Source organism: Phalacrocorax carbo, chromosome 1, assembly GCF_963921805.1.
Source record: "Phalacrocorax carbo chromosome 1, bPhaCar2.1, whole genome shotgun sequence".
Taxonomy (NCBI): domain Eukaryota; kingdom Metazoa; phylum Chordata; class Aves; order Suliformes; family Phalacrocoracidae; genus Phalacrocorax; species Phalacrocorax carbo.
Window position 1 is genome coordinate 158,190,025 of NC_087513.1, and position 26,407 is coordinate 158,216,431.

The following is a 26,407-nucleotide window of genomic DNA, read 5'->3' on the forward strand; positions in this document are numbered from 1 at the left end:
AATAACAATATAAGTACAGCTGAGCTAAGAAGATTTTGAAAATGTTAAGTCATGTCTAATTAACACCTTCTGAGGACAAATGAGAAATTTGCTTCCTTTGGTTCCCAGGGGTTTTTAGAAAAGGAAAGTAGCTTCTGAAGATCCTAGCCTTTTGTCTGTAAAAAATTTCCCTTTTCCCTGGGTAAACTAAGTGACAAAATAAAGCGATACATCCATTCAAGTGTTTTGTTACCCCAGAAGTAAAGTTAAACTGAAATGTTGCTGTGACGTTGTGCCTTTTATTATTCATGTTTCCTTCCGAATAGTTGTTGCTGTGCTAGTGAGACCTATTCAAAATTTGGGCTGCCTATGCCTCGTGAGTGTTGGTTGTTGCTTGTTCCATTTGCAAAGACATCCGGTACAGAGGACTCTGAATTACAAGGGCACTGCTCATATAAATACCCACCACCTACAAAGAAAATAGACAGTGACATATGTTTAGACAAGAAGCATAAAATACAAATATTAAAGAAACCAGAAGATGACAGTATAGGCTGTATCTACTATAGGGTCCAAGGTTCTTTTGCTTTCAAAACAGTGTATTGATATTCCTTATTAATGCTATCATATACTGTTTGCTTCTAATAGGTGTTACGATAGATTGACTCCTCTTGAAGAATTGAAATGGGTATAAATGTGCAGTGTAACGGGTTATATTCAGTGTATAGGCACTACCTCAGAAGAAAATACTTGAAAGGCTTGTGATATGATAATCATATTATAGTTTTTGGTATTGCAGGCTATTGTCATGAACAAGGGAACTAATGCTAATAATACGTCTGTCTTTACCTTGCAACTCATCTCTGAAAAATGAAATACAGGCTATAATTTCTTACTGATTGAGGTCCTTTTAAATACAAAGTTCTAGGACAGTCGGCCTAATGATGGCTGGCCGCATTGTAGAAAATGTATGTACAAACAGTAAGACAACTTGTAATGGTTTGTGAAGTTTTATATGAGATAGAGACAGAGAATTAGACCAAGTCAGTTTGTTTCTTAAGACATATTTTAATGCTTGTATTCTAAATTATGTTCTAAACTGAAGGATGATGGCTTGTGATAGAGCTCACTGTAAAATGGTACAGTAGCTCAGGAGAATGCTGTGTACACAGTATTAAATCTATTTCAAATAGATGAAGTCAGTAAATATATAATACCACTGACTAGAGAATAACTTTCACGAAAACTACCTGGCCTCCAGCCAAATATTTTGACAACATTAAAAGTTAGGTGTTAATTACTTCGTCAAGCAAGTTATTCAAATAGTTTTAAGAGAAACTTTTGTGACTTGCTATTTTATGTTTAACCTGTTAGGTTTTTATGAGCAAATAATTTTGAATATGGATTTCTGTCATGAAAGTATGCTGTAATAAGTACAGCAATATTTTAATACTATTTTTAAAAAGTATTGCATTCCTAGATGTGCAAGTTTCATAGTTATTTTTTTTTTCCAACCTTTCTATGTCCGTCACACTTTTTAACGATTTCAAAGCTGAGTAGCACATGAATTAATGAATGGTATGACTTAGCTACATCAATATTTTTGTAGGAAGAGCTTATGAGGCATGTTATTAGATGCCTATGAAATTGTGTTACAGACATACCGTAAAAAGACCTAATGTTTCAGAAATTAAAAATTCTGATCTCTTTAAAAGTCATTGAAAAAAAAAAGATTAATGGTAAATATCACAGACTCTCTACACATTAAAAAACTGTGGAGTGTGTAAAATAAAAAAAAAGAGGCTATTTTAATAAAATGGTGAATGAGGTTCTTTTAGCGTTACCACTTATGTGTTATTTCTTTATCTCCGACCTAGAAACAGTAAATGTAAAGTACAGCTCTACTTCAGGGATGATTGAAGGTAAGAATAAAGGCCAGGAGACCTCCTGACTTTGACTTGTTAGAAGGTCAAAACATGGTATGTGGGGAAAGGCTGCATGTTGACATAAATTTTACGTGAGATTTAATGACACCAGAGTAGTGTGGATTTTAGGAATAGGAATGTTTTAATTGAATGAAATCAAACTTCTATTTTAATTATTTTTGACAGTAGAGCATGAACAATAACCATCACTGTCATGGACTTAGAAGTCTCCCAGACCTAATGTGATGTCCAATCTCATCATTCATTCAGTTCAGTGAATAGTTCAGGGGTGTTTCAAGAGATAACTTAATTTAATTTTATTTGTTATTCTCTCATATAAGATGGAAATGCATTAACTTAGACCATCTTCATGGTGTAATGTTTTTCCCAGGTATGTCTGCTCAGCAGGTACAGGCTGGATCATAGTAGCCTGAAACAGAAAGCTCCACTGGTACCAGGGTGGCTGAATAACACAATGTAGTATCAGTGATTTAGCAGAAGTCAAGGTTCTCTTTTATGTTGGTATAGTGAACAGTAATGGGTTTGTTATCAACTAGCCTCTCACAGAATATATTTACTTCTTTGGCAACAACTTTTTTATGCTCTAAGTAATATTTTATTAGGTCAGAAATACTCTGTGTTACTTGGAATTTATCAGGAAACATAATAAGGTGATTGCCAGATTACCTGGAGTATGAAGATTTGCAGACATAGGCAAAGTCTAGATAAGTGACTAACCTCTGGTTCATTGGGATCATGAAACTGGAACTTCCACATTCAGCTGGAAATTATCGTTACTTTAGTTCTTGCTACTGATTTATATTTGTATAAAGAATCTAAAAATTTAACATTGTGTGCAACCATAATATACTACTTTGGTCTTGTGAGTGAAATTACAGCCTTCTAAGGAATAAATGCAATTTTGGCCACCACAGTACCACACTGTGTACCAATATATAGAATGTAATAAATTTAGTGCAATGGTAAAAGTTACTGAAATCAGTTTGACATTGGTATTTTCATGGTCTCTTCAGTTCAGAATTCCACTTCTTCAAGTGATCCTAAATATGCTTGCATTATCTTTATTTGCCAGAATGTAAACAGAGTTCAGTGACTCCCTGGTTCTGGTTTCTTTTATGTCTCAGGCTCCTTGGTCAGAAAGAGCTCTGCTATAATCAGCTGCATCAAGGAAGTATTAAGTCTGTTTAAATGAAAGCAGATCAATCTCCTTCAAGGTATCTTGAATAAGATTTAAACTGGTCTCCCAATCACATGCAGTTTCTGTCTCCTGCATAACTTACTGATTGATTGGCTGACTTCTGAGAGCACTGTGAATTAACTAATGCTTGAGTCTGTCGAAATAGTTCGTGAGTCAACTTGTAGCCTAACTGACAAGACTCACAGTCCCTCGGAATCAAAGCTTGCATCTACGTGCCCACTCATATGTCACTTATGAGCGTGACTGTATGTGCTTGACATAGGTCTGTTTGTTGATTCAAGGAAAGCTTCCAAAATGATCTCCTCATTGAAATAAGGAGGTGGGGTGGAATTAGACAAATGAAAGATAACTCTCAAGCCTAAAGCAGATGTGATATTAGATGAACATCAGACTTCTGAAGGAAAACAGGGAACCTTACCAGTGACAAAAGGACTTTGTATTTCTTTTAATCAGTGTGTTGCAAAAATTATCTTCTGCTTTCTAATAAGGTGTCTTCTGAAGGTCACCTCACATGGGTATGAGCAAGGTAAGGATACCTTACTTTAAAGGTATCTTATCTTTATTAGAAATTTTTACTTTTAGCCTTTGTATTAGGAGATGGAATGATGAGATAGAGAAATATTCCAGGTAAATTGCTTGTATTAGACACAGTCGCACTGGTGGCGTTATATATAGTAAAAGAACAAAAGAAGAAAATGTGCCAAAATCTGAGAAATTTTCAGGAAACTGTCCCCATGATATGAAATAATTTACATCCACTACAACAAAAAAGAACCAAGTAACAGATGTCTCAGGAGAAAATTCAGCCTTTAGGGAATGAGAGATGAATGGATATCGTTTTACTCCATGGACATGTTGAGCATATGTGAGATTATCTTCATTATACCACATCCTCATTGCGGCTTCTAAACACAGTCACGATGGTATTAGAAAACCTACACTGAAATCATGTTGTGAAAAGGAGGCATGGTTTATCCTGTTCCTCTGTTAGAAGAGTAACACTGTAAAATGAAAAGTGTGAGAGTTCTCTCTCCTGTCTGTTAAAAAAGCCTAGCTGACACTTATTTTAGTATCATCATGCTGAAAATTAGAATTTTTTTTATATAGCACAAGTAGTGCACTGAATTTAATAGAAATGTCTTTCTTTTCACTGTGTAGTTGTGACACATGTCAGCTAACAAAGGAGATTATAGGAAGTCAGAAGTAATGGTCCTTGACATTTCTGCCATTGTTAAATCAATTACATTCACAGCGAAACTTTTGTACTAACTGAAGTAGTTGTGAGTGGATTTGTCAGAGTTTATTTTGGTAGCACTGAGCGCTATTCACTGACTTCAGTACTCCTGCAAGGGGCTGAAGTGAATGGTTGCACCTTTAGCTTTCAACACTCCTGGTAAATTCATGCAGGAACTGAAACAAAGCTTAATCTTCTACCAACACAGTCACAGACACATGGGAGCCTTTTCCTTTGCCTCTGTTCAGTACTGAAGGCCAGATAACTGAAACCAGTGGCTTTCCGCATGTCGGGTGTTCCCAGGCAGCCTTAGCCCTGTGCAGAGAGCACATTTTTCCCTTTGTTTTTCCGATAGGTGCTGTGGTTGGTGTAGATGCTATCTGTCTGCTCAAGAGGAGAGAATCAAGGACAGGAGCAAGCTGGAGCCATGTGGGCTTAACTCTGTACATTCAGTTCTCTGCCAATATACGAAATTTTCACCTGTAGTGCAAGCAATGTGAGGTGGACATGGGCTTTTTATGCTGTAATGAAATACTCCAGTTGCCATGATCTAAACTGGGGTCTGCAACTGTCTCCAGTTTGTATATTCTGACACTTTTTTATCTTTGCTTGCGCAAAATAGATTTTTGGGCTTAAGATAGAAAAAACTTTTAGTAGGATTCATCAACTCTAGTTTGAGGGTCTGCAGTTGCTTGTAATAAGTTGTGTCTAAAGCAGGCTCTTCCAAAAGGTAATTTATCTGGCCTGTTTTTCTTCATTGACTTGAAGTACCTAGGCTGACACCTAGCCTTTAGGTATCCCACAGTCAGCAATTACTATAATGCATTATAGATTTGTTGTGAGTGGACAGGTGGGCACTACAGAAAGTATTCAGACAACTGGATGCCAGCTTCTTCTTAATGCTTATAGCTTTAACTCATTTATACTTAAAATGAGTTTCTTCCATAATCATCCTAATTCAGAAGCTTGTCTTGAGTTATGGATTACAGAACTGTTGTTTACTGTACCTTATTACAAATATCTGGTTTACCTTCTTTTTGGTACTTCTAATATATTCCACCTTCATCTGTCAAGAATGGAGAAATTACAAAATAAGTTTAATCCTTCTGATAAATGATGTAAATATTAACTGAGTTGCAGTAAAAGACTGTCAGCTCACCAGCTTTTAGTAACTTTGTCAAGGGAGTTTCTGCTGCGTTACAGACTGAAAACGGAAGATGGAAATTCTGAAATTACTGCACTCTGTGACTTTAGATATGCCGTATGTCCCATGGCATATAAATGAGTTATTAGGAAGCAGTTGTTTTCAAAGGTCAGGTAGTAAAACAGAATACGTGTCTCCTGTCATCCCGTGCCAGCATGCTCTGCTTGCTTGTGATGCCTGGTGCTGAAAGCTCAGTCTTGGGATGTGCAAGTCACAAACAGGAGCGAGAACCTCAGCCTGCAGTGCAGGGGCATAACCAGTAGAATCAGTGCCAAGAATGAGAAAATGATGAGATGCTTTGATTAAACAGTGTGTAATTATGTGGAGGGAAAAAAATAGAAAACTACTTACCTGTGGTAGTGAAAAGCTCACAGAGCAAACATGAAAAGAGACCTAGCTGATTTAAGCTTTGTGTTTCCCCTTTGACTCTACATCTTGGGACCATAAGGTAAAAATTGTTTGTCTGTATGACAAATTATTTTACATATCTATATTTAAAAAATAGAATTCTGTACTATGTATAATGCTGTTGGAAACCTAGAGGGGTAGTGCAGGTCTCATGCTATTCTGTGTTGGCAAAATGTATGTTATTTCAAATTGTCTTAAAATTTAATGTAAAAATACTGCAGTATTTTGTTGTTGGCAGCTGTGATTGTTAATTTTAAATATTATTCCATATCCATTATTTGAATAAGAACATTCAGTCTACAAGAGTTGATTCTTCTTCGCCTTTTTCCTCTGTTTGTCTGTTGCTGTTTTGCTAAGTGCGTATGTCCATCACAAGGACATCTGTTTCCAGCCTTCTGGGATCATGTTGCTAGTGAAATGCTCCGATGCTGTTCCCAGCCACAGGAAATTAAAAAAATTAAAACCGGTTATCATGAGAAAAACAAATACGAAGTTGCCTGCAGCATGCTGCTAGTTGGGTGTTACTGCCTGTGGGCCAGGGAAGGTTAGAGACCACGGCACTAGAATATACGCACCTGTTTCTATGGTTACTTGTGCCTGGTTTTGTTGGAGTGTTTATTACAGGAAAGTAATGAGTCATATTACACAGTGGGGCTTTTTGCACCATCTTTGCATTAGAGTATTAGAAAATCAAAGGCATTTAAATTACTTAGTGAACTTACATAGGCAGTATTTGTAAAATAAAAATGATAATATTTTTTAGCCAGTCAACAGGTCATAGAAATTTCTAGTGAGAAGTTATTTTTGGCCGTGGTTTGAAGTATGTGTCCATATAATACTTAGTGACTTACCATGGTGATCAAAATTCAACTTTAAAGTTGCTACAAAAAATATACCACATACTGACTTTCATAATGTATTTGGAAATTGCTCTTTCAATATACAGATCAAGTAGATGAACAAAACTTTATGGTAATGTTAATTTTTTCCCTTTCTAATGGCACTTTCAAGGATTACTCTACTATTTTTTTTATGAAAGCAGCTGTTATCAAGGGATATTTTTAATGTATCACTTCATGTAAAATGTGTCATGTAAAATGACACATAGACTGGGGTAGCAGTGAAATCAACATATTGCATAACATGTTATGTACTCTGGTAGGAAGAGAGGGAACTTCATCCTTAATGTGCCTTTCTGTGTTGAAACTTGCATTTTCAGGTAAGTCTACTATAATTATTTTGTTTTATTTTGTTTTATTTTGTTTTATTTTGTTTTATTTTGTTTTATTTTGTTTTATTTTGTTTTATTTTGTTTTATTTTATTTTATTTTATTTTATTTTATTTTATTTTATTTTATTTTATTTTATGCCCATGCTGTCTTCTCTCTTAATCTGAGAGAATAAAAGAATACATCAGGATGAAAAAAATCTTAATGACTTCTAAATCCCTGTGGAAGGGAATATCTCTGTGCAGCTGTATTTTCATGAAGATGACAAAATTTGTGGGGGATTTTTAAGGCAGTAAGTGAATGTAAAATTTCATTTCAGAGTGTTGTTCACCACCACTAATACAAATACTGCTTTCTTACATCTACACTACGATTGTTTCAATAAACTTTTCCCAACCTGCGTAGTGCAAGATAGATTTGCCAGCTTTTAATAATGCTAATTAACAAATAATAAAATCCTCTTTCTGAAAAGTGCTTCCTTCTTATCTATTCCAACTTTCATCACTGTGGCTTTTTTCTCTTCGAGGAGAGTTGTGAATGATGATCGTAAATCTGAGTTTCGTCATGTTAGACGAGACCGTTTGCGTATCACATCTCCCTATTCAGTCTCCAGACAATATTTGGTGCTTTGGAGTGAAAGCTTTCACCTTGAAACATCTGGATCCAAATCCACCCATTGCATCCACCATAAACATTGCAGCTGTGGGAGAGCAGGTTACTGCTGGATGAAGCACAGCAGAGAACTTCGAAGCATGAGCAGACATCCATGAATGTGGAACTGGAGGTAGAACTGGAGTCTACCCCAAGGAAGTGGCATCTTGAGGAGATTGTCTTAGATGCACACAACCAGAGAGAAGTCTGGGTTGGAAGGGACCTATGGAGATGGTCTGGACCAATCTCTTACTCAGAGCAGGGCCTTAATTTGGTTTTTCAGGGTCCTATCAAGCTGAGTCTTGAATATTTCCAGCAAGCAAGATGCCAGCACTTCTCTGGGAAACATGTTTAATTGTTCTCACAGTGAAGATTTTTTTCCTGTGCATTTCCTGGAAACAGTGAGTGCGGTTCCAGATAGGGGGATCCTATTAATCCTCCTCCTGATCAGCCATTTTTAGATTTGCTGAACCCTTAAGACATCCAAAGGAGGCGAGTCAGCTACTAAAGCAATACTTATGGCACTGAATACAGTTGGCTAATAGACGGATGGAGAGGGAAATGAAATGTAGGCTTTCAGTGTAGGAACACATGAAATCTTTCTGCAGGACATGTTGGCACCCATCTGCAGCAGTGAAGTGGTGTATCAAGAAAGCAGCAATGCATTAAAACAGTGAAGCTCCCTCCCTTCCCAACATGTTCTGTAGCCATACCTACTGTTGGGTATTGATAAGGAGCTATTATCATCTGTCCTCTATTGACTATACGTGAAGGCTGTGCCTGGCAGCTCTGAATGTTGGACAATCTGAATTACCTGTCGCTCAGCTGAACTGAGATGCCCTACAGTGATTTGGCTGATACGGGAGGTGTGTTGAGGCATTCCTTTCCATCATTTTGTGGAAGTGGTTATTCCCCTTGATACTTTTTGTACTTGAGGAAGGGAGTGTTATGTAATGTTTTCATGTTTGCTTCTGATTGTTTTTAAATTTTCTTTAACAGTTTTGGCTTAAAACACCATTTTTAACTCCTACACCCACCCACCCCCCGGCTTTTTTTACTGCAAACACTGGTACAGGATTTTTAGCAAGTAAAATGAATGTTATTTTTCTGTTTCAAAGTCTTGATTCTTACTTCACGGCTGGGATTGTTTCTTCCTCCACGGGCTTTTTGGTGGATTATTTTTTTTCTTTCTATTAGAAACAGGAAATGGTATGGTGAATACTATAGTTTAAAAATCTCCCATTACAATATGAAATATGAAATACTAAGTATGGTGAAGTTAATTATAAAAATTAACCAAAGTCTAGTGTGCCTTAAAAATACGTTTCAGACTATTCTTTAATGAATGAAATAGCTTTACATCTTCATTGATAATTCCTAAAATAATCTGAAAATCTCAACAAATTACCTTTTTATTTTCCTAATTATGTCAAATGATGAAGTAGTGGTTCTGTAGTGATCATAGCTTTTTTGTAATAATAGATGGGAACTGTGTCTGTTGTGTGTCTGTAACATGCATGGAATCACCCTCTAATCCAAAGGACCAGCAAGAGCTGTATTTCATTTTTTTAATTATAAAGAGAGTAACTTTCGTTTGTGTGCTGTAACATCAAGTGATTTTTCCAATGTTTTTCTAGCATAGACTACGAGATTACTATAAATATTACATTACATGTTGTGACAAAGATAAATTATGCACTATGTAATGTGTTACTTGGAAGCATCTGATAAGAGAGCAGTTCAATACAATACATGAGTTGTTACAAATTGAAATTATTTAATTCAGTGATGAAAAAGTGATATTACACCCACTATAACCGTTTAGAGTTCAGCTTCACACAGCAATTTAATTCTATTGGCTGTTACAAATCAATTGCTGTTATGTGAATATATTTTAAATAAGTTCTTATATATATTTTATTTTTTAAAAATGTATTTTAAATAAGTTCCTGTGAATTAAGCTTTATGAGAAAATGAAGACATACAGAAATGAGAAGTGGTGTCCCACCCCCTTATTGTTTCTTTTTTTCCCAAATACGGACTTTTTGAAAAAAAAATGTTGGTTCATTTTGAAGCGATACTATTACCGTTGGAGAGGACTAACTTGGAGGTAACCACCCATTTTAAAATATGCCAGTTTTTCTTTTGTTATTAACATGTTCTTAGCTAAGCAATCCACAATTTCCTTTGTTTCCTGCATGGATCATCATTTTATGGTTACAGAAGTATTTTGTATTAAAAGATGGCTGGTATATAATTTACTGATTGTTGCATAATACAATGTTTCAGGTTGAAATTTTCTATGTCGCACAGAGTAGGAGATGGGCTTTAAGTAGGTAGTGCAGCTGAGAGTTGTCTGTCTGTCTCAGGTCCCGCTTCATGGAATCACAGAATCATTAAGGTTGGGAAAGACCTCTAAGATCATCAAGTCCAACCAGCAACCCAGCACCACCATATCTCCTAAACCATGCCCTGAAGTGCCACGTCTACATGTCTTTTAAATACCTCCAGGGATGGTGACTCCACCACCTCTCTGGGCAGCCTCTTCCAATGCCTGACCACTTTTGCAGTGAAGAAATTTTTCCTAATATCCAATCTAAACCTCCCCTGGCGCAGCTTGAGGCCGTTTCCTCTTGTTCTACCACTAGTGACTTGGTAGAAGAGACCAATACCCACCTCGCTACAACCTCCTTTCAGGTAGTTGTAGAGAGCGATAAGGTCTCCCCTCAGCCTCCTCTTCTCCAGGCTAAATAACCCCAGTTCCCTCAACCTCTCCTCATAAGACCTGCTCTCCAGACCCTTCACCAGCTTCGTTGCCCATCTCTGGACACGCTCGAGCAACTCGATGTCAGTTGGTTCCTAGGGCAGCTGAGGAGTTGCAAAGCTCTGAAGAAGGAAGAAGGGGGCTAATGTTTGACACATGAGCACATTTGAGAAATAGTTTTATTTTGGGGGCGTTGGAAGAGGAGAATTGAGAACACAAGTCAGAGGCAGCCTTTCTTCTTGGTTAGGCTGTATCTCTTCATTCTCTTTTCTGTGTGACAAAAATGTTGAAAGTATTTGACAGGTTGGGGGCTGAGCTGGGTTGTCCACATCATTCTACTAAACAGACCTGTAAACTGCAGGTTTTTAAGGAAATGGGGAAAGTTTGAAGTTGAGCCAGAAACATAAGGGATGTATGCGTGCATGTGACCGGGTAGGAGACACATACCCTCTGTGTGTGTATGTATATCTTTATCTGCATTTGCAGGGCGGAGGGTGAGGTTAGGCAAGGTGCTCCCTTTAACTCTCTTTTAATTTTCTGTCCCACTCCTGCCTCCGTGCCCTTCTGTGTTTGTGTGGAGTAAGGGAATGGGGAAGGGAGGGTGAGTCTTGTTCCCCTAACTCAGCTGTGCCCTCTCTCCTAGCTTGCTCTTTTTGCATTACATTGAGAATAGCGGAAGGGGGAAAAATTATACTCCCAAATTTTGATTCCCTCTATTCCTTCTGTTTCCTCCTGTGCATTTATGCTGCTCCTGAAACACCAGTAAATGTCAGCCTCCACCCTTTAATGTTTATTTGAAGTGCTAAACAAAGTAGCCCACAGGGTGATCTGAAAAATTTCCTAGAGTTGTTGATGTGCTTTATTTACCAGCACCACATGGCAGGATCCCGTGGCCATGATGGAATAGCAAGGTAGCTGGTTGCTGCTGAGCTTGCTGGTGTCTTCACATTTGTTTCATCTTTCAGCTATCATGTTTGTCAGAGACTGTAAGGAAAAGTGGGAGACTAAGGTTCTCCTAAAGGCAGACCCAAGACTATGGGACTCCTTTCCAGAGCAGATGATGATAAATCTGATTACTCTGAGCAAATGTCATATCACTTATTTTATTTAGCTTTCCCACAGGGGCAGCTGGAAAGAGGCAGGAGGGAAAGAGTCAGAGAACAGGTTGTAGTCAGGGATGAGAGAGAAGAAATTCCTGAAGGCAAGCAGGGAGGCAGAGGAGGCTTTTCACTTGCAGGGATATGCTGTTCATCCTGAGATGTTAAGAGATAAGCAGGGCAAGAATGGCCTAGGAGATGACTGTGCTATCATCTAGCTAAGCTGTCTACTTTACCGAAGAGATACTGAAATTGCTTAACAAAATTGGCAGACATGATCAGTCTTCTAGCATACTGCTTTATGCAATTTGGATGTTGATTTCTTAATGTATTTTGTTTTCAGCAAGGTTGATAATGGAATAAACATTTATTTAAAAATTACAGTCTGGCTAGTCTTCCCTTCTGGTGTAAGTTAAACTGTAATGGCTGTCATGGAGTGACTGCCTCAGATAGTATTACTTCTGTCTGTGGTTCTGTCTGTATTTTGTATTGGTTCACATTTCCAATGAGTTAGGTCTTACAAATTTTTTTTTCTGTGAACTTGTGTAACGACTGTGTAGGGCACCTAATTCTGGCTATTGGTGTTTCATCTCTAATATGCTGGTTACAATTGAGAAAGTGTATCTTTTGCATCTCAGTGCTGTTATTGTGGTATTGGTATTGCATGTGAAAATAAAAAATGAAGAAATGAGCTAGTACATTGTATGTACTTAATGTGATGGTGCTAAAATTAAGCAAAAACTGGTGAAATAAGGGGAATGTAGGGAGAAGGGAGGAGATTTATTTGTTGGTCCTATTTTTGAATAGGTAAAAAAATCTTATGCTGAACTTGAGGTATGATTCCTTAGTTATGGCAACATTGCCATAGAAAATTAAGTTCTTATAGGACAGAGAATATTTTAATTACAGACCGTTATGTCAAGCTTGTCTATTCTTTTGGGATGTCAACTTTCAGATTAATTCAGATTAGCATCTCTAAGAGAGAGGCAGACTTTTAATGCATTTCACATGTGTGGTTTACCAAGAAAGCTATTTCCATGGTTGTGTACAAGCCTCACAGTGATGCTGACCTGTCGTAAATAAACACTGAGGGAAAAGACAGAGGCATAATAGGAGAAACTGTCTGGGAAGACGAGGAATAGTATTACAAAATAATAAACAGGCCTCTAATTAACAAAGAAAAGATTGATCCATCTAACAGCTAAGCGGTATTGCTGGTTTAGACTTCAGATTTTTAATGTATCTTAAAATGTTTTGTGTTTAATAGCTGTTAGTTAGTTAGTCCACCGAGTTCGAGTGGTGCCACTTAGTTTGCCTGGGAGAGGCATTAAGTGAGGGCACAGTTTACTGCGCAAAAGTCTTCTGAAGGCTGTCCCAAGCCTGCAGTCGTGGACTGTGTAAGTGGACTGGCATCCACTGCTCCGTCAGAAGCAAATGATTTTGTTGTCTAGATAGACAGTAAGTCATGTTGCTGGAGAAGCTTTCAGGACTTGCTGTGCACATTAAAGGATCCACTGTCCACAGTAGGCAGTAGAGAGTCAGTAACTTTAATGACTTGAAGAGGTTTGGATTAGTCTCAGTGTGAGGCATCTAGTCTACAGTACTAATCCTTCATCTTCTGCAAATGTTTAGATCACATTTCAGAGACTTAAAAATAATAATGTAAATGGTCTGGGATAGTGCATTCACAAAAGAATGCTAAAACCAACCTCAATAATTCTCAAATTTCAGCAGACATGATGAAAAAGGGGTGAGGGATTAATGCATTGCAATACTTCAGCTATTTTAGGTAAGATGCCACCAGATGTATCTACATTTTGTGTACCTCTATTCCTTTCCAAGTCTAAGAACCAGACTGCTGTTGACCATTGGTCAATGTGAATGTAACTCACTGTTCATTGCTATTCATATGTGAGTGCTAGCCTGTGTTTAGTCAGAATTAGATTTTTCATGGAAGTGGTGCTAGAAGACAATATCAAAATTCATACTGAAAGGTATATTCTGATTTCCACATTAAGCAGGACGTGGTCCTGCCTTAAAAATGCTTCCAACACCAAATAACATCCCATATGCCAATGCGCAGTATAAATGCATTAAAGATTCCCCACCGTGTCCGCTGCCAGCCAAATGACAGACATGAAAGTAATTTAGCCAAAGCCTCCCTACATGCAAAGTGGAAAGAGCCCATCCCCTAAAATGAGTGGTTTCTACAGATGTAATTCAGGTGCCCCAAGTTTCTGTGGGTGATCCAATGAAAGCCTCCCTGTCAGGGAGGATGTAGCGGGGGAAGCTGGCCTGAGGTGAGAATGAGAGAAGTGAGGTGGTGGAGCAGCCTGACTGGTGAGAAGACTGGAAAGGGTCACGACAAAGGGTCTCCTTTGTAAAGAGAAAACAGGAGAGCTGCTTCAATCATGCCACACATACTGTGCAGAGACAAAGCAATTTCTAAAAAAAGATTTGGCTTTTAGTGAGTATTTGACAGGTTATTCGGAGGAGTGTGAATACAGGAACTCCGGCTGGGATCTGCTCATGCTCAGATCTGTACAGCACAGCTCAGAGAAAACTACTTGCTTTAGACAAAGGGTGCTTAAGAGAAGAAAAGTAAGTTTCAAAGAGTTCTTCAGGGAGAGAAAGACCAATCAGCATCTTTGTTCAGAGCCACAATTGAAAGACTCAAGTTGCATGTCGATACAAATCTCACCAAAGATTTCTTCACTAAGAGGGAAGGGGGAGAGGAGAAAGGGTAAGAGATTTAGGGCATATATATCTGCTTACAGTTAATGAACATAACTACTGAAACAGCTGAGTTTGTTCAGCCCTGAGTGAAGTTTCTGATTAGCTCAGACTTTACTTCGGGAACCAAGTCTAGTTTCTTCAGGAAGGACAGGTTAAAATTATGATGCAGAAGTTCCTGTTCTGTTGCTTCCCTGATTTGCAGTCTATCTCCTCTTAATTCTTGGATCGAGAACTGTAACATCCTTATGTGTTAGAAAAACCTCCATCTGAAAATAGCATTAAAGTTCTCTCTCCTTTATTTCTGGTTTGAAAATCACTTATTATGTTTTCCTTATATTCTTACTTTGTTCACTTCTGCCCTAAAGAACTTTTGCCACTGAAATAAAATTTTTAAAAAACAAACCACATATTTTGTTTCTATTTACAAAATATATCTTCCTGTCACCTACTGCAAGGAATGATAAATCATTTTAAGATAGTGTATGTCATTGGAAATATTAGATTAAAACAAAACATCTTGTCTGTGCTTTTAGAATCAAAGAAGATGCTGAGACATTTAAAAACAAGTACAGGTTGACTGAAATAACTATCACTGAGAAAAGGATGTGTATCAAGGCAGGGATCACGTAACAGGCCAAAGCCCAGTAATGTCTTTAAGATTCTTGAGACCTTACAATTATTTTTTCCCCAATTATACCTGTGTAAAGTGGATGTCAAACACTGTAGTTTGTGTCTGGAAGAACACTGAAGAGAGAAAAGGAACCAGATAATGTATAAGGCAGGGGAGGGTATATTCAATCCTAGGAGAAACCTCTTTTGCAAAAGGGTTTTTTTGTGCCCCGAGATACACTGCCAATGTCTCTGCATGTTTTTACCGCTATACAACATGAAACGGGGATATCCACTTTCCTTAAGCTCTGGTCTTGTCTAGTCTCCCTTTCAACATGCTGCATCTGTCTATACGCATTTGGCCCCGAATTTACTCTACACAACATGCGGTACACAAAACTGTCAGCTGTAACCTACTTAATAAATGTAGATTCTTTTCAGTATGGCGGTTGAAATGAAGTGTGAGGCATTAGGAGCCCACCAAAGAAGTGTTTTTATAGCTTGCAGTGGAGGGCCTGTGTTGCAAGTCCTTGTGAGACATGAGGATATCTAAGCATGCAAACTGGAGCAGTGGCTGAGAATAGTGTGGTATGGAGGAAGCTGAGTTTGGATGCAGTCTTCTCCATGCTGCCTCTTAGGAGTGATCTCTGGATTCGACAATCACCAAAACCATGCTCAGGTGTTAATTTAGGGAGCTAGTTGAAGAAGTGTAAAGCAGAGCCAGAGAACAGGTAGGAAGGCATATGGGTCATCAGGGATCCAGTGCTCAGTTTTCTTTCCTGTGGTTTTTTTCCAGTCAGTAGTGCAAAGGTATGCCCTGAATCCTTGTGCTGGACAATTAATGGAGTGTAAAGAATGAATTGTCATTTTGAGATGGTAAAGAGTTGCTCAGGAAAGGTCCAAAGAAACTTGAAAGCCTACACTGTGATGAGATGGTAGTTACTGCCTAGTGTTTTGGAAATTGCAAGACTTTTCTAGAGCATGAAAGATTATTGAAAACTTACAAAAAAGTAATGTAAAAGTATGTTGATTTAATTGAAACTGTTGAATATTGAAGCAGTTGAATGGCACAATACTAGATTGCTAGCATTTTACACTTACCTTCGTGTGCAAGTATTTTTTAATGGGCAACACAGTGGAAACATGAGTCCAGTGTTCATTTTTTGTGTATTTTTTGATTTACAGAAAAATGTAAATAGTAGGTCTCTTTATAAGTTCTTTCTGACACAAGGTGAGGAGAAAAAAAATGAAGCTACCATTTATTCACCCAGATGATGTGTTTATATGTTTCCAGCATATTCTAACTCAGATACTAGGCTTTGGGAGGCTTTCAAAAGTGGCATTTTAGAAGTGATGCAGGGAAGACTTTTCCAAGAACTTTTGTTTATGATATTTGTAAATCCTGACAGTAAAACAACAGCAATTTACCTCTTAGCTTTTTCTCTCTCTTGTAGGGTGATAGCTCCTATGTAAAGGATCGTTGGTGTGTGTTTGATGGATTCATGGTCTTCTGTCTTTGGGTGTCACTGGTTTTACAGGTAATTATTTCACTTACCTTTTTCAATGAATAGTTCCTTAATTGTGAAAAATATATGGCACAACCAGTAATTACGAGTTGTGGAAGTATATAGCTGTACATGGGTCAAATTTTTCTTAAAAAACTGTGCTGAATTCAATAGCTCCATAATTGCATATTGCCGTAAATCTACATTAGTACTAGAATTTATCTGGTTTAATTTTTCTTATTGAGAAGTTATGGATTAATCTGAAGTTTGTTACCACAAGCCCTCTGCATAGTCAAAAGCAAAGAGAAGCATCTTCAGAGAAACATTGATCTCTTACTCCATATGAGTGTTGTGCTCATCTCCTCGCACTAAGTCTAGTAGGATGCCTTGATGACTTGCTTAGGCAGCTAAAGGGAGTATGATTCCAGTGGTAGATATTTGCCCCGCTGTAGGCATATTGACATGGTGAGTGGAGGGGTTTCATGTAATTTGGCCCACACCTAACAAAACCTTTTCCAAAATTCAAGTTAAAGTACAATGGGAAAAAAAAATTGGAAACAGTTTGATAAACCTTTATAAAGAAGGGAACTTGGACATTTTGCAAAAAGAGTGTTAATGTACAGATCAAATTGTGTCCTGCAAATCAATCACCCCTTAACCATAACCAGTTTTTTGCATAAGAACAGATTGAAGATTGTGAGTCTGGGCATGGGATAGTGTAAGGATTGTAAAAGTTCTGTAGTGATTGCTGTTAGGCGTAACTTATCCACTTCTGATAAATTTAAGACACATTGTAATTTTCTGCTTTATACACAGGGGAAACTTTGGTACGTCATGTACACATGTAGATGGAAGGTTAATCATTACAGATAAACACTACAGAATACCAAGTTTATGCGTTGCCAGGTTCCCCCACCATTTTCTTAGTGTTATGAGCAAATACTAAATTAAGCAGTTAGTCTCAGAGAGTGAGAGACAAGCCATTTTCAATCAATCATTAAGCTAAATAGTCTTTATGGAGTGCCTAACCTGTCAATGTATTAAGGAAATGGTTCCCTGTTCTGTGGCTTGGCTGAAATTTGTGTTGCAAGTGGAGTCTAGGAGAAAAACATGTACAGTTTTCTCATGCACTTGGAATTAAATGAAGAATTTACAAGCATGCTGCAACTCATAAAGCAATCTGTATATGTACTTTTATATCATAGTAAAAACCTTAGTGATGTGCAACATAAACAGATACTGATTTTCATAGTTGGAAATGTAAATTATTCACTTTTAACAAAGCTGTGGGAAACATGGGGTAGGACTAACAGAAGCAGGCAGCTGACAGAAGCTTGCACAGACTTCTTCAGTTGTTTGAGACAGAACCATTACGAACATAGGCAGAGTATATTTTTGGAATTTCATTAGGGTAACTTAGAGATGGATTAAAGGATTTACTAAGATTTTTCTTCTAAAAATATGGTTAAAATGAACGACAAAATAATAGAAGATTGAAAGTGAAAATAAAAATCATATAAAGTGCTCATAATTTTAAAAGTTCTGTAAATGAATTCAGGAACAGGACAGGGTCATCAAAGAAAAATCATGATTCTTTTGTTTGTAGGTGTTTGAAATTGCTGAAATAGTTGACCAGATGTCACCTTGGGGCATGTTACGGATTCCACGACCACTCATTATGATTCGAGCATTCCGGATATATTTTCGTTTTGAGCTGCCAAGAACTAGGATAACAAATATCTTGAAGTAAGTAGAGCTGTTATCTGAAGAACAACAGAGAAAATGTCAGTTTTGACATAGAAGACTGACTACGCAGCTCAGATAATGACCCTTCATGTTTAATGGGCATTTTCTTTCTGACTCTTGGTTCTTGCCAAAAAATTCTTGCTATTTTCCGTATTTAAGGAATCATCAAGTTTCCTAGAAAATTATCAAAACTGTCAAATACTTAAATAAATCTTGAAGCATTTTGCTAATAGCTGTAGCCAGCAATTTTCAACCAATGGCAGTAAATTCTGTTCCATTAATATGGGCACTTAGTAGTAAAGGTGAACACTCTTAGTAGGGTAATACTCATAAATAAAAATACACGCGCACACTCCCTAACCATTACAGTTTAAAGTGTACATGTATTGGTAAATGTACAGAGATACTTACATGCAAGCAAACACTCATAAGTATGTTTGATACAGCATGTAGTGGTAAAAGCCATGTAATGATAATGTGAAAGGGTATTTTGGTCTGTATTTGGTATCAGCTTTACTTCATCATTATATCATGTCTGTATAAGGCATTAGATACTATTTTACAAAAGCTAGATGTTATACATTTTGTTTTTGTTCCATCCTTTGTAGTTTACAGCTGGTTTAATTACCCTAATTTGTGGGTTTAGAAGAAATCATGGCTCTCTCCTCTATCTCTGCACGGAGCGAGAGATCAGTTTTAAGGACAAATTTTCTGCAGGGTGAAATACTACTTTCCCTGTGTGAGCATATTTTCTATTCTGGAGCTTTTCAGAGGAGGCTTCACATTGCCTGTGCATTCAGCATCGTATTTATCTTTTTGCCAGGCGTTCTGGAGAGCAGATCTGGAGTGTTTCAATTTTCCTTCTGTTCTTTCTCCTCTTGTATGGGATCCTGGGAGTGCAGATGTTTGGAACTTTTACGTACCATTGCGTGACAGACGACACACAGTCAGGGTGAGTTAGCCTGTGCGGGCATGACATGGGGCTGTTCCTTCAGTGCATATGTATAATCGTAGTTAGCATCAGTGGGTGTAAATTGGATTTGATAGACTAAAAGTAGTCCACTGAAATACACTAAGAAACTGGGGAAACAAAAATCTTAGCAATTGTGAAAAATACAAATTTTAACTGTGACAGAGATATTACAAATTATGGCATTGGGCTGCAGCCTGAGTTTAGGGGGTGAGAGAGCAAGAGAGCAGAGGAGGCTTTAAGAGGAGCATTGCCACTTGCAGCTGATTCTGGTCACTGCTGATTCATCAGCTTTCTCTGGATTCTCTTATCTTTTCCCAGAACACCTGGGTATGGGGCCAGACCTAAAGTATAGGGCAAAACTACCCCTAGAATCTCACACCCTTTCTGAATTATGAGGTCACTGGAACCTGATTCTCAGATTTAAAAACCCTTTTTACCCAACCTTTGGAAAATGCTTATGATTAATATTTTGAACTGGTGATCAAGTATACATCATGTTTTTGATTCAGCACATACCTTAACACAAGATTAACTTCAAGTACAGTATAGCCTCTTGTCACTGAGGTGGCTCATAAAATCACAGATAAATACATGCTTACATGTCCTCTTGAATTGAGGGCTTGACTGTACACTCAGCCACCATTACATTGTGAGATTCTGTTAAATCTATTTTTTTGTTTTCCCCGTTTCTTTGGATAGATAAATGTTAGCTCTGGAGTTGTAGCCTTTGCTTTAGTCAAAATTGGATCCTTTTATTCCTGTATTGAATTTGTCAGGACATAAAATAAATAGAGTAGGCATTATAAGAAAGCAAAACACCACTTAGTCTGCCAATGTACTGAACAAAAAGTCTGATTATTGCAAAACTCAGTGTTAAAAGCTTTTTCTAACCTAGGTCCTATAAGCTATCAAATACGAAATGAAGTTATTAAAAGTGTCAGGTACAAAAAAGGTTACAAAATTATTTGAGAATATGCTAGACATTATATGGTATTTTGTTAAATGAAAAAATTGCTTTTGGACATTTTCTTATTTCTTTAATCAATACTATAGTAAAGTACGGGGCCTAGACTGGAAATGAGATATTTTGTTCTGACTTTTCCTCCTTTTTAAGAGAAAATCTTTATAGCACAGAATTTTTTACAGTTTCCCATAGACATGGGGAAAAAAAAATCTTCAGGAAAAATTTGTTTGTGGTAATGAGACGATCTGTGATTCTGTGACTTACCTATGTCGTTTAGAAAAACAAGAAGTGGAATAGACAGCACAGGGAAAATTTGGCATCATATTATTGCATGTGTCACTGAATACAGCTTTTCCCTGAAATCAACAGAAAAGATGAAGTGGAACATAATAATGTTTGCAATATTGAAAGTTAAGTTTATAACTTTAAGGTTGCCCATAAAAATTTTGTCCAATTTCTTCTGCATGGGTTGCTCTCTGAATACTGCATTATTTAAAAAAAAAAAAAAAAGTTTACAGAAACACCTCAGTTTTAGGTTCTTGAAAAGTTGAATTGCACAGGTAAGTTAAAAGGGTCCAATATACTGTACATAAAATAAAAACCTGTCTAAAATTGGTTAAAGCTGGAAAAGTCAAGCACGCAGAATTAAGGAAATTTTAGACTTGAGGTTGAACATCTAGGCTTAATTCTTTTTTCTTTAAGTATCATCAAGTGTATATATTTTTAGCTGTTTAAAAATTAGAAATCTAAGTTAAGTTACTTTTCAGGTACCTGGCGTATGCACCTTCAGAAAGTAATTAATCACTTTTGCCATCTCCAAACCAGAACTGTAATTTAAATGGCTCCCGTGGTAGTATACGAGGACTACAGTTACATTGAAAAACACTTCTTCCCTAGAAGCGCTGCCCCATTTATTCTGACAAATGGTGTTCACAAAAGGAACAATATATTTTTTTCTTTGTTGCTTGACATGTGGATTTATACCTTACTTTTGGCATACTGCTCATTCCTACTCTGAAAACACTTATTTCTTCTTCATGTCTGTAACATTCATCATTATACCTGATCCTTTTTCACTTGTTGAGGAATGTGGTGCAGAACAACTGGGTGGAGTTAGGCTGTGCCGCCTTTGTATAGGGCAAGGCTGACCTTCCCAGAGGTGGCTGCAGAATTTATAAGAACAACCACCATGGGTGGGGAAAAGAAACATGGAGAAAGAAATAACAGTTCTGATGCCAAAAGAGAACAATTTAGAGGCAGACGTTGGTCCAAAATGTAGTTTAAAAGGAGGAGACATGCCACTTCTGAATTCAAGAGAGTCTATTAGCTGAGATGTGGTAGAGCACAAAAGCACACAAATTGCCTAGGCAGATTTTACTTTTGTCTTTGAGGTTCAATTTGTCAACTTTACAATGAGGATTAAACATTCCTCTCAGAAGTTGAGCCTGTCACTCTCAGGTGGTTCTGTTCCATCCAATGGAGGGTGGCCAAAGTTGGCTGTACCTGGCCTTAAATAACTTCAGAGTCTTTAATGAGCCACAGCTGTAAATGCTCAGTATTTCTGCAAACGAGATCCCAGGCTCCCAAGTCAAGATTAGAAAATGAAAAACACCCAATTTATGGCCACCTGTGAGAACTTTTATTTTAGATGATTTGCCTTGTATTATGCAGAATTCTATGGCAAGCAGCAAGGGTAAAGTCTTATTATTGAGGTCAAGACTTCATCTATTTCAGAAATTGTAGAGATCACTCTTTTTAAGTCTCCTGCTTCCTGAATTATTATTATAAGGGAGACAAGTGTGTTTTGAAAATGGCATCTTAAAATCTTGCTATTCTTTTTTTTATGTGAAAGGACGTGGCAGCCTCATCAGGCACTCATTGCCTCTTTGACTGCTGCAAATTCTTTTATCTTTCTTTCCTTCTTGACACCCACGCTGCCTGACCTCCCGTCTTTCCACCTCCAGTCGTTTTCTAATGTTAACTCTGACAAACAGAAATACTGAAGTGAGCTAACTGTGGTCTGAGTTTTTCATTCCATCTGTAAAATCCGCAAAATCTCGCTTCCTTCCAAAGGCTGAAAAGTTTTTCGTTGTTATTGTTTAGTGGTAAATCTTTTATTCCCTCATTCTTATAATCTCTTCATTTTGCCAGACTTTTTTTCCCTACAGGGAACACTGTCTTCTTCCTAGACAATTTTCTCACTCATTATTCCCTTGTGATTATTACTTATCTTTTTACAGTTATGCCATCACAGCTTTCCCCTGATGATTTCTCCAACTCGTATATCTCTTTTTCTGTCAATAAGCAGTATATTACATGGATTTCCTTGGTATGGATCTTCTTTAGTTGTTTGAAAGACACACAGTATGGTTGGAATTTAATGTATATATAATCCAGTTACCTAGATAAGTCCATACATTATAAGCAGTTATTTTGTTATATCTGAGGTTAATTTCAAAGAAGTGAACAAATACTGGGGAAATAGGTTGTGTTCCCAAATCTACTGTAATTTACTCTTGGGCACCTCCAGTATACAAAAGGTACTTCCACAAAGACAGGAAAGAGAAATTATTTCCAAACCATTGCTTTGACTCTGTTACAGTGTTACATAGATCCTCACACATTAGCTGCTGAGTGTTTTATTTTTGTTACTGAGACATGTTTGACTACACAAAAATCCTTTCATACTGCATGATTAGATTATAAGTATTCCACAACAGTAAATTTTCCTTTTGTAATTCTCAGCTTGCATGGGAGCTAGGGGAAAGGAAGCCTTCCCTCATCAAAACAAAGAAGGCTAATTAATTGGCTATCTGCCATAAAATGTAGTACTTATCTATTTCTTCTCCCAAAGTTTTCCTTTAAGGACCTTTTTTTAAAGCTTTCAGTAAGGTATACGTTGAGTATTTCTGTAGACCTGTCTGCCTTGTCACCATGGCAGTCAATTTAAAATCCTTCTTTGCAAGGTTTCTTGTTTAAAGTAGAAACTGCCTAGGAAAATAGATAAGAAGAATAATTACCGAGTAATAGAAAGATCTAAGAGGTTCTTGGTCATCTTTCCATCTGTCTATGGATAGGCCCTGAAAATGTCAGAAAACAGCTTCAAAGACTCTGGAGCTGAAAGTTCACTGCAATATCTAATAGAGGAAGTAAATATGATTAAAAAGAACAAAAGGGATTCAAGATACTGTCTCACATCAGCAGTGGGAAAATATGAATGAGTAATTGGATTTCTGAGAAAAGGAAGAAATCAAAGACCAAGATTGAAAAATCGACGCAACAAGACTTCTTTAACAGGGCACATTAATTTATTGATGCTAGTTGAACAACCAGCACTGCTTTAATACTGCCTTTGGGATTTACTCACAATCTCTGTTAATGCTGATATGTCTCTAGTATAAACTCCTCAGGGAGAAAAGAAATAGAGGAAATCTTACTTTTCCAGGCCTGATGGTGTTTAAACTCCAACCAAAATCAAGTAAAACACAGCATCAGACTAAAAGGGAAGTAATTCAATCCAAATGGGGTCCTATCAAAAGGATGGAAGAGAATGCTGAGGTGATGGCCAGTATTGGTGCCCAACGGAAGCAGTCTTCAGGAGTGCACTCTCCTCAGTTTCAGAGGGCATGTGATTTCTGAGCAGAAATCCTGATTTTGTCTAGAACTGTTACATAGACAGTTATCCAAAGCAATTGGGCTGTTGATTCATTTCACACCGGCTTCATAGGTTTCACAAAACCATTTCCAGTTGTTTTGTTTGCCCAGCTCCATTTTGGCCAAGAAGGAGACCTTTTAATGAAGATCTACGATAGAGTGATTGGAACTCAATAACCTCAGCACTTGGTGTCTCAGTAATGACATGTGCTTACCTGTATTAAGATTTCGAGGCATTCGGGTTTACACAATTCTTTGTCCCAGTGAAGATATCAAAGTTTATTGAACTTCTACTCAGCCTGTCAACCCTTATGGGATTCCTCTCCTTTTCTGGCTAGTAAATACTCCTGTTGAGTAAGCTGGAGCAAATTTTTTAGTCTGTAGTGAAACTGGCTGACTATAAATACAAGAATTTGAGTAACATAACTGCCACATCTCTACAACTACCACAGCTCCAAAAGGTTCCATGCTTATCCAGAAGGTTTTTACCTTATAATCGCTGTACAGAATTAATGCCTGGGGAGTAGTGAACTTTCCACAGGCAAGTGGAACCTGCAGGAGGCCAGGATGCCGCAAGTAGGACACCCCCCAGTATATCATAAAATTGAAGGAAATGCCAGACATCACTAAAAAACTAGAACTGTAAGAGTGGTCTCCACTGAATCTGCTAGGTGGGCAGTCAGGTGCTCTCTTGAATAGAAATGAAGCTGGAAAAGTTCTCTTCTTTATATTCCAAGAGGAAGCCAGACAACCAGTGGAGGAGTCTGTGGGTGCCCTGACATTCACAGGTTACGCAACAGTTATCACTGACCAGTACATCTCCCTTAGCCTGGAAACAATATGAGGAAGAGCCACTTCTGGATATGCAAGCAGTTACAGGAACTAGTAAGAAAGAAGTTCTAAAAGAGACTTCAACCCTGTTTCCAAAAGAAATCTCTCACGCATTGTTCTGAAAACCGGGGGACTGTTTTCAGTTTCGTACTGCTTTATGGAAGCTGACTGTGATGTCCTGTCCCAGTCCCTTGGATTACTGTGATTTGAGAAGCTCAGCATGACCTGGCAATGTGTGCTTGCAGCCCAGGCGGCCAACCGCATCCTGGACTGCATCAAAAGAAGTGTGACCAGCAGGTCAAGGGAGGTGATTCTGCCCCTCTAGTCTGCTCTGGTGAGATCCCACCTGGAGTACTGTGTTCAGCTCTGGGGCCCCCAATGTAAGATGAACATTGACCTGTTTGAGTGGGTCCAGAGGAGGGCCACAAAGATGATCAGAGGGCTGGAACACCTCTCCTATGAAGACAGGCTGAGAGAGTTGGGGTCATTCAGCCTGAAGAAGAGAAGGCTGAGGGAAGACCTTATAGCAGCCTTCCAGTACCTGAAGGGGGCCCCCAAGATAGCTAGAGAGTGAGTTTTTACAAGGGCATGTAGTGATAGGACAAGCAGTAATGGCTTTAAACTGAAAGAGGCCAGATTTAGACCAGACGTAAGGAAGAAATTCTTCGCTATGAGTGTGGTGCACACTGGAACAGGTTGCCCAGAGAAGCTGTGGATGCCCCATCGCTGGAAGTGTTCAGGGCCAGGTTTGATGGGGCTTTGAGCAACCTGGTCTAGTGAAAGATGTCCCTGCCCATGGCAGGAGGGTTGGAACTAGATGATCTTTAAAGGTCCTTCCAACCCAAATCATTCTGTGATTCTATGACATGATATGATGAAAAGGTCTGGGAAGTGCTGCAAGATTCGTCCTGAGATACTTATGAGCAGACTGAAACTATCATCTCAGATATTTTATTATTATCGAGAACTTGTGGAGGGTGAGTGAGGAAGGTAGGGAAACAGCAGAAGGTTAAAAGGACGAAGGGATTAGAGACAGGGAAAGAAAAGCCAGGTAAGCATAACTTCTGTTCCTGCAAGAATTCTGTAGTGAATAAACAAACAAAAATTTGCAAGCAGCTGGAAGATAACAAGGAAGTGAGTAGCAGCTAATAAGGATTTATCAGGAATAAACCATGTCAAACCAATATAATTATCTATGGCAGGGTAACAACCGTGTGAATTGGAGAGAAGAGTGGATGTCATATATCTTCATTTTAGGAAAGCTTTGTAACAGTCTCACAGGACATTTTTGTAAGCTGGCAGAAGAAACATGGTTAAGGTGAAAATAATCATAGAATAGGTGCAAAACTGCTTGGAAAACATGCTTAGTGAGTTGATATTAATGGCTCGTTGTTAGAACAAAAAGAGCGGGGATCCACGTAAGTCTGTCTTGTGCTATTTAGATGTTTCATTAACATCCTGGATGATGGCAGAGAGAATATACTTATCGCACTGAGGATAGGATGTCATGAGGTTGGGAGGGACTGCAAACATTTTGGAAGGCAAGATTAGAATGAAAATGATCTTGACAAATTGAAGACGCTGTGAAAAAATCAGATAAAAGTCAGCAGGGATAATATACTGCACTTAGGAAAAATGAGCTGTACAAATACAGTGTTGTGAATGACTTCAGGAGTTAG

The 26,407-nt window shown here is 37.9% G+C and overlaps 1 protein-coding gene across 1 annotated transcript in view; it reads left to right on the forward strand.

Annotated features, from left to right (window-relative positions):
- The window catches only part of NALCN (sodium leak channel, non-selective), a 247,593-nt gene that overhangs the window by 16,089 nt on the left and 205,097 nt on the right, over positions 1–26,407 (forward strand). Inside the window, exons 4-6 of the mRNA XM_064440627.1 lie at positions 16,510–16,593; positions 18,167–18,306; positions 19,130–19,258. Of these exons, the coding sequence (XP_064296697.1) occupies positions 16,510–16,593; positions 18,167–18,306; positions 19,130–19,258 (353 nt within the window). The remainder of the gene's footprint in view (positions 1–16,509; positions 16,594–18,166; positions 18,307–19,129; positions 19,259–26,407) is intronic.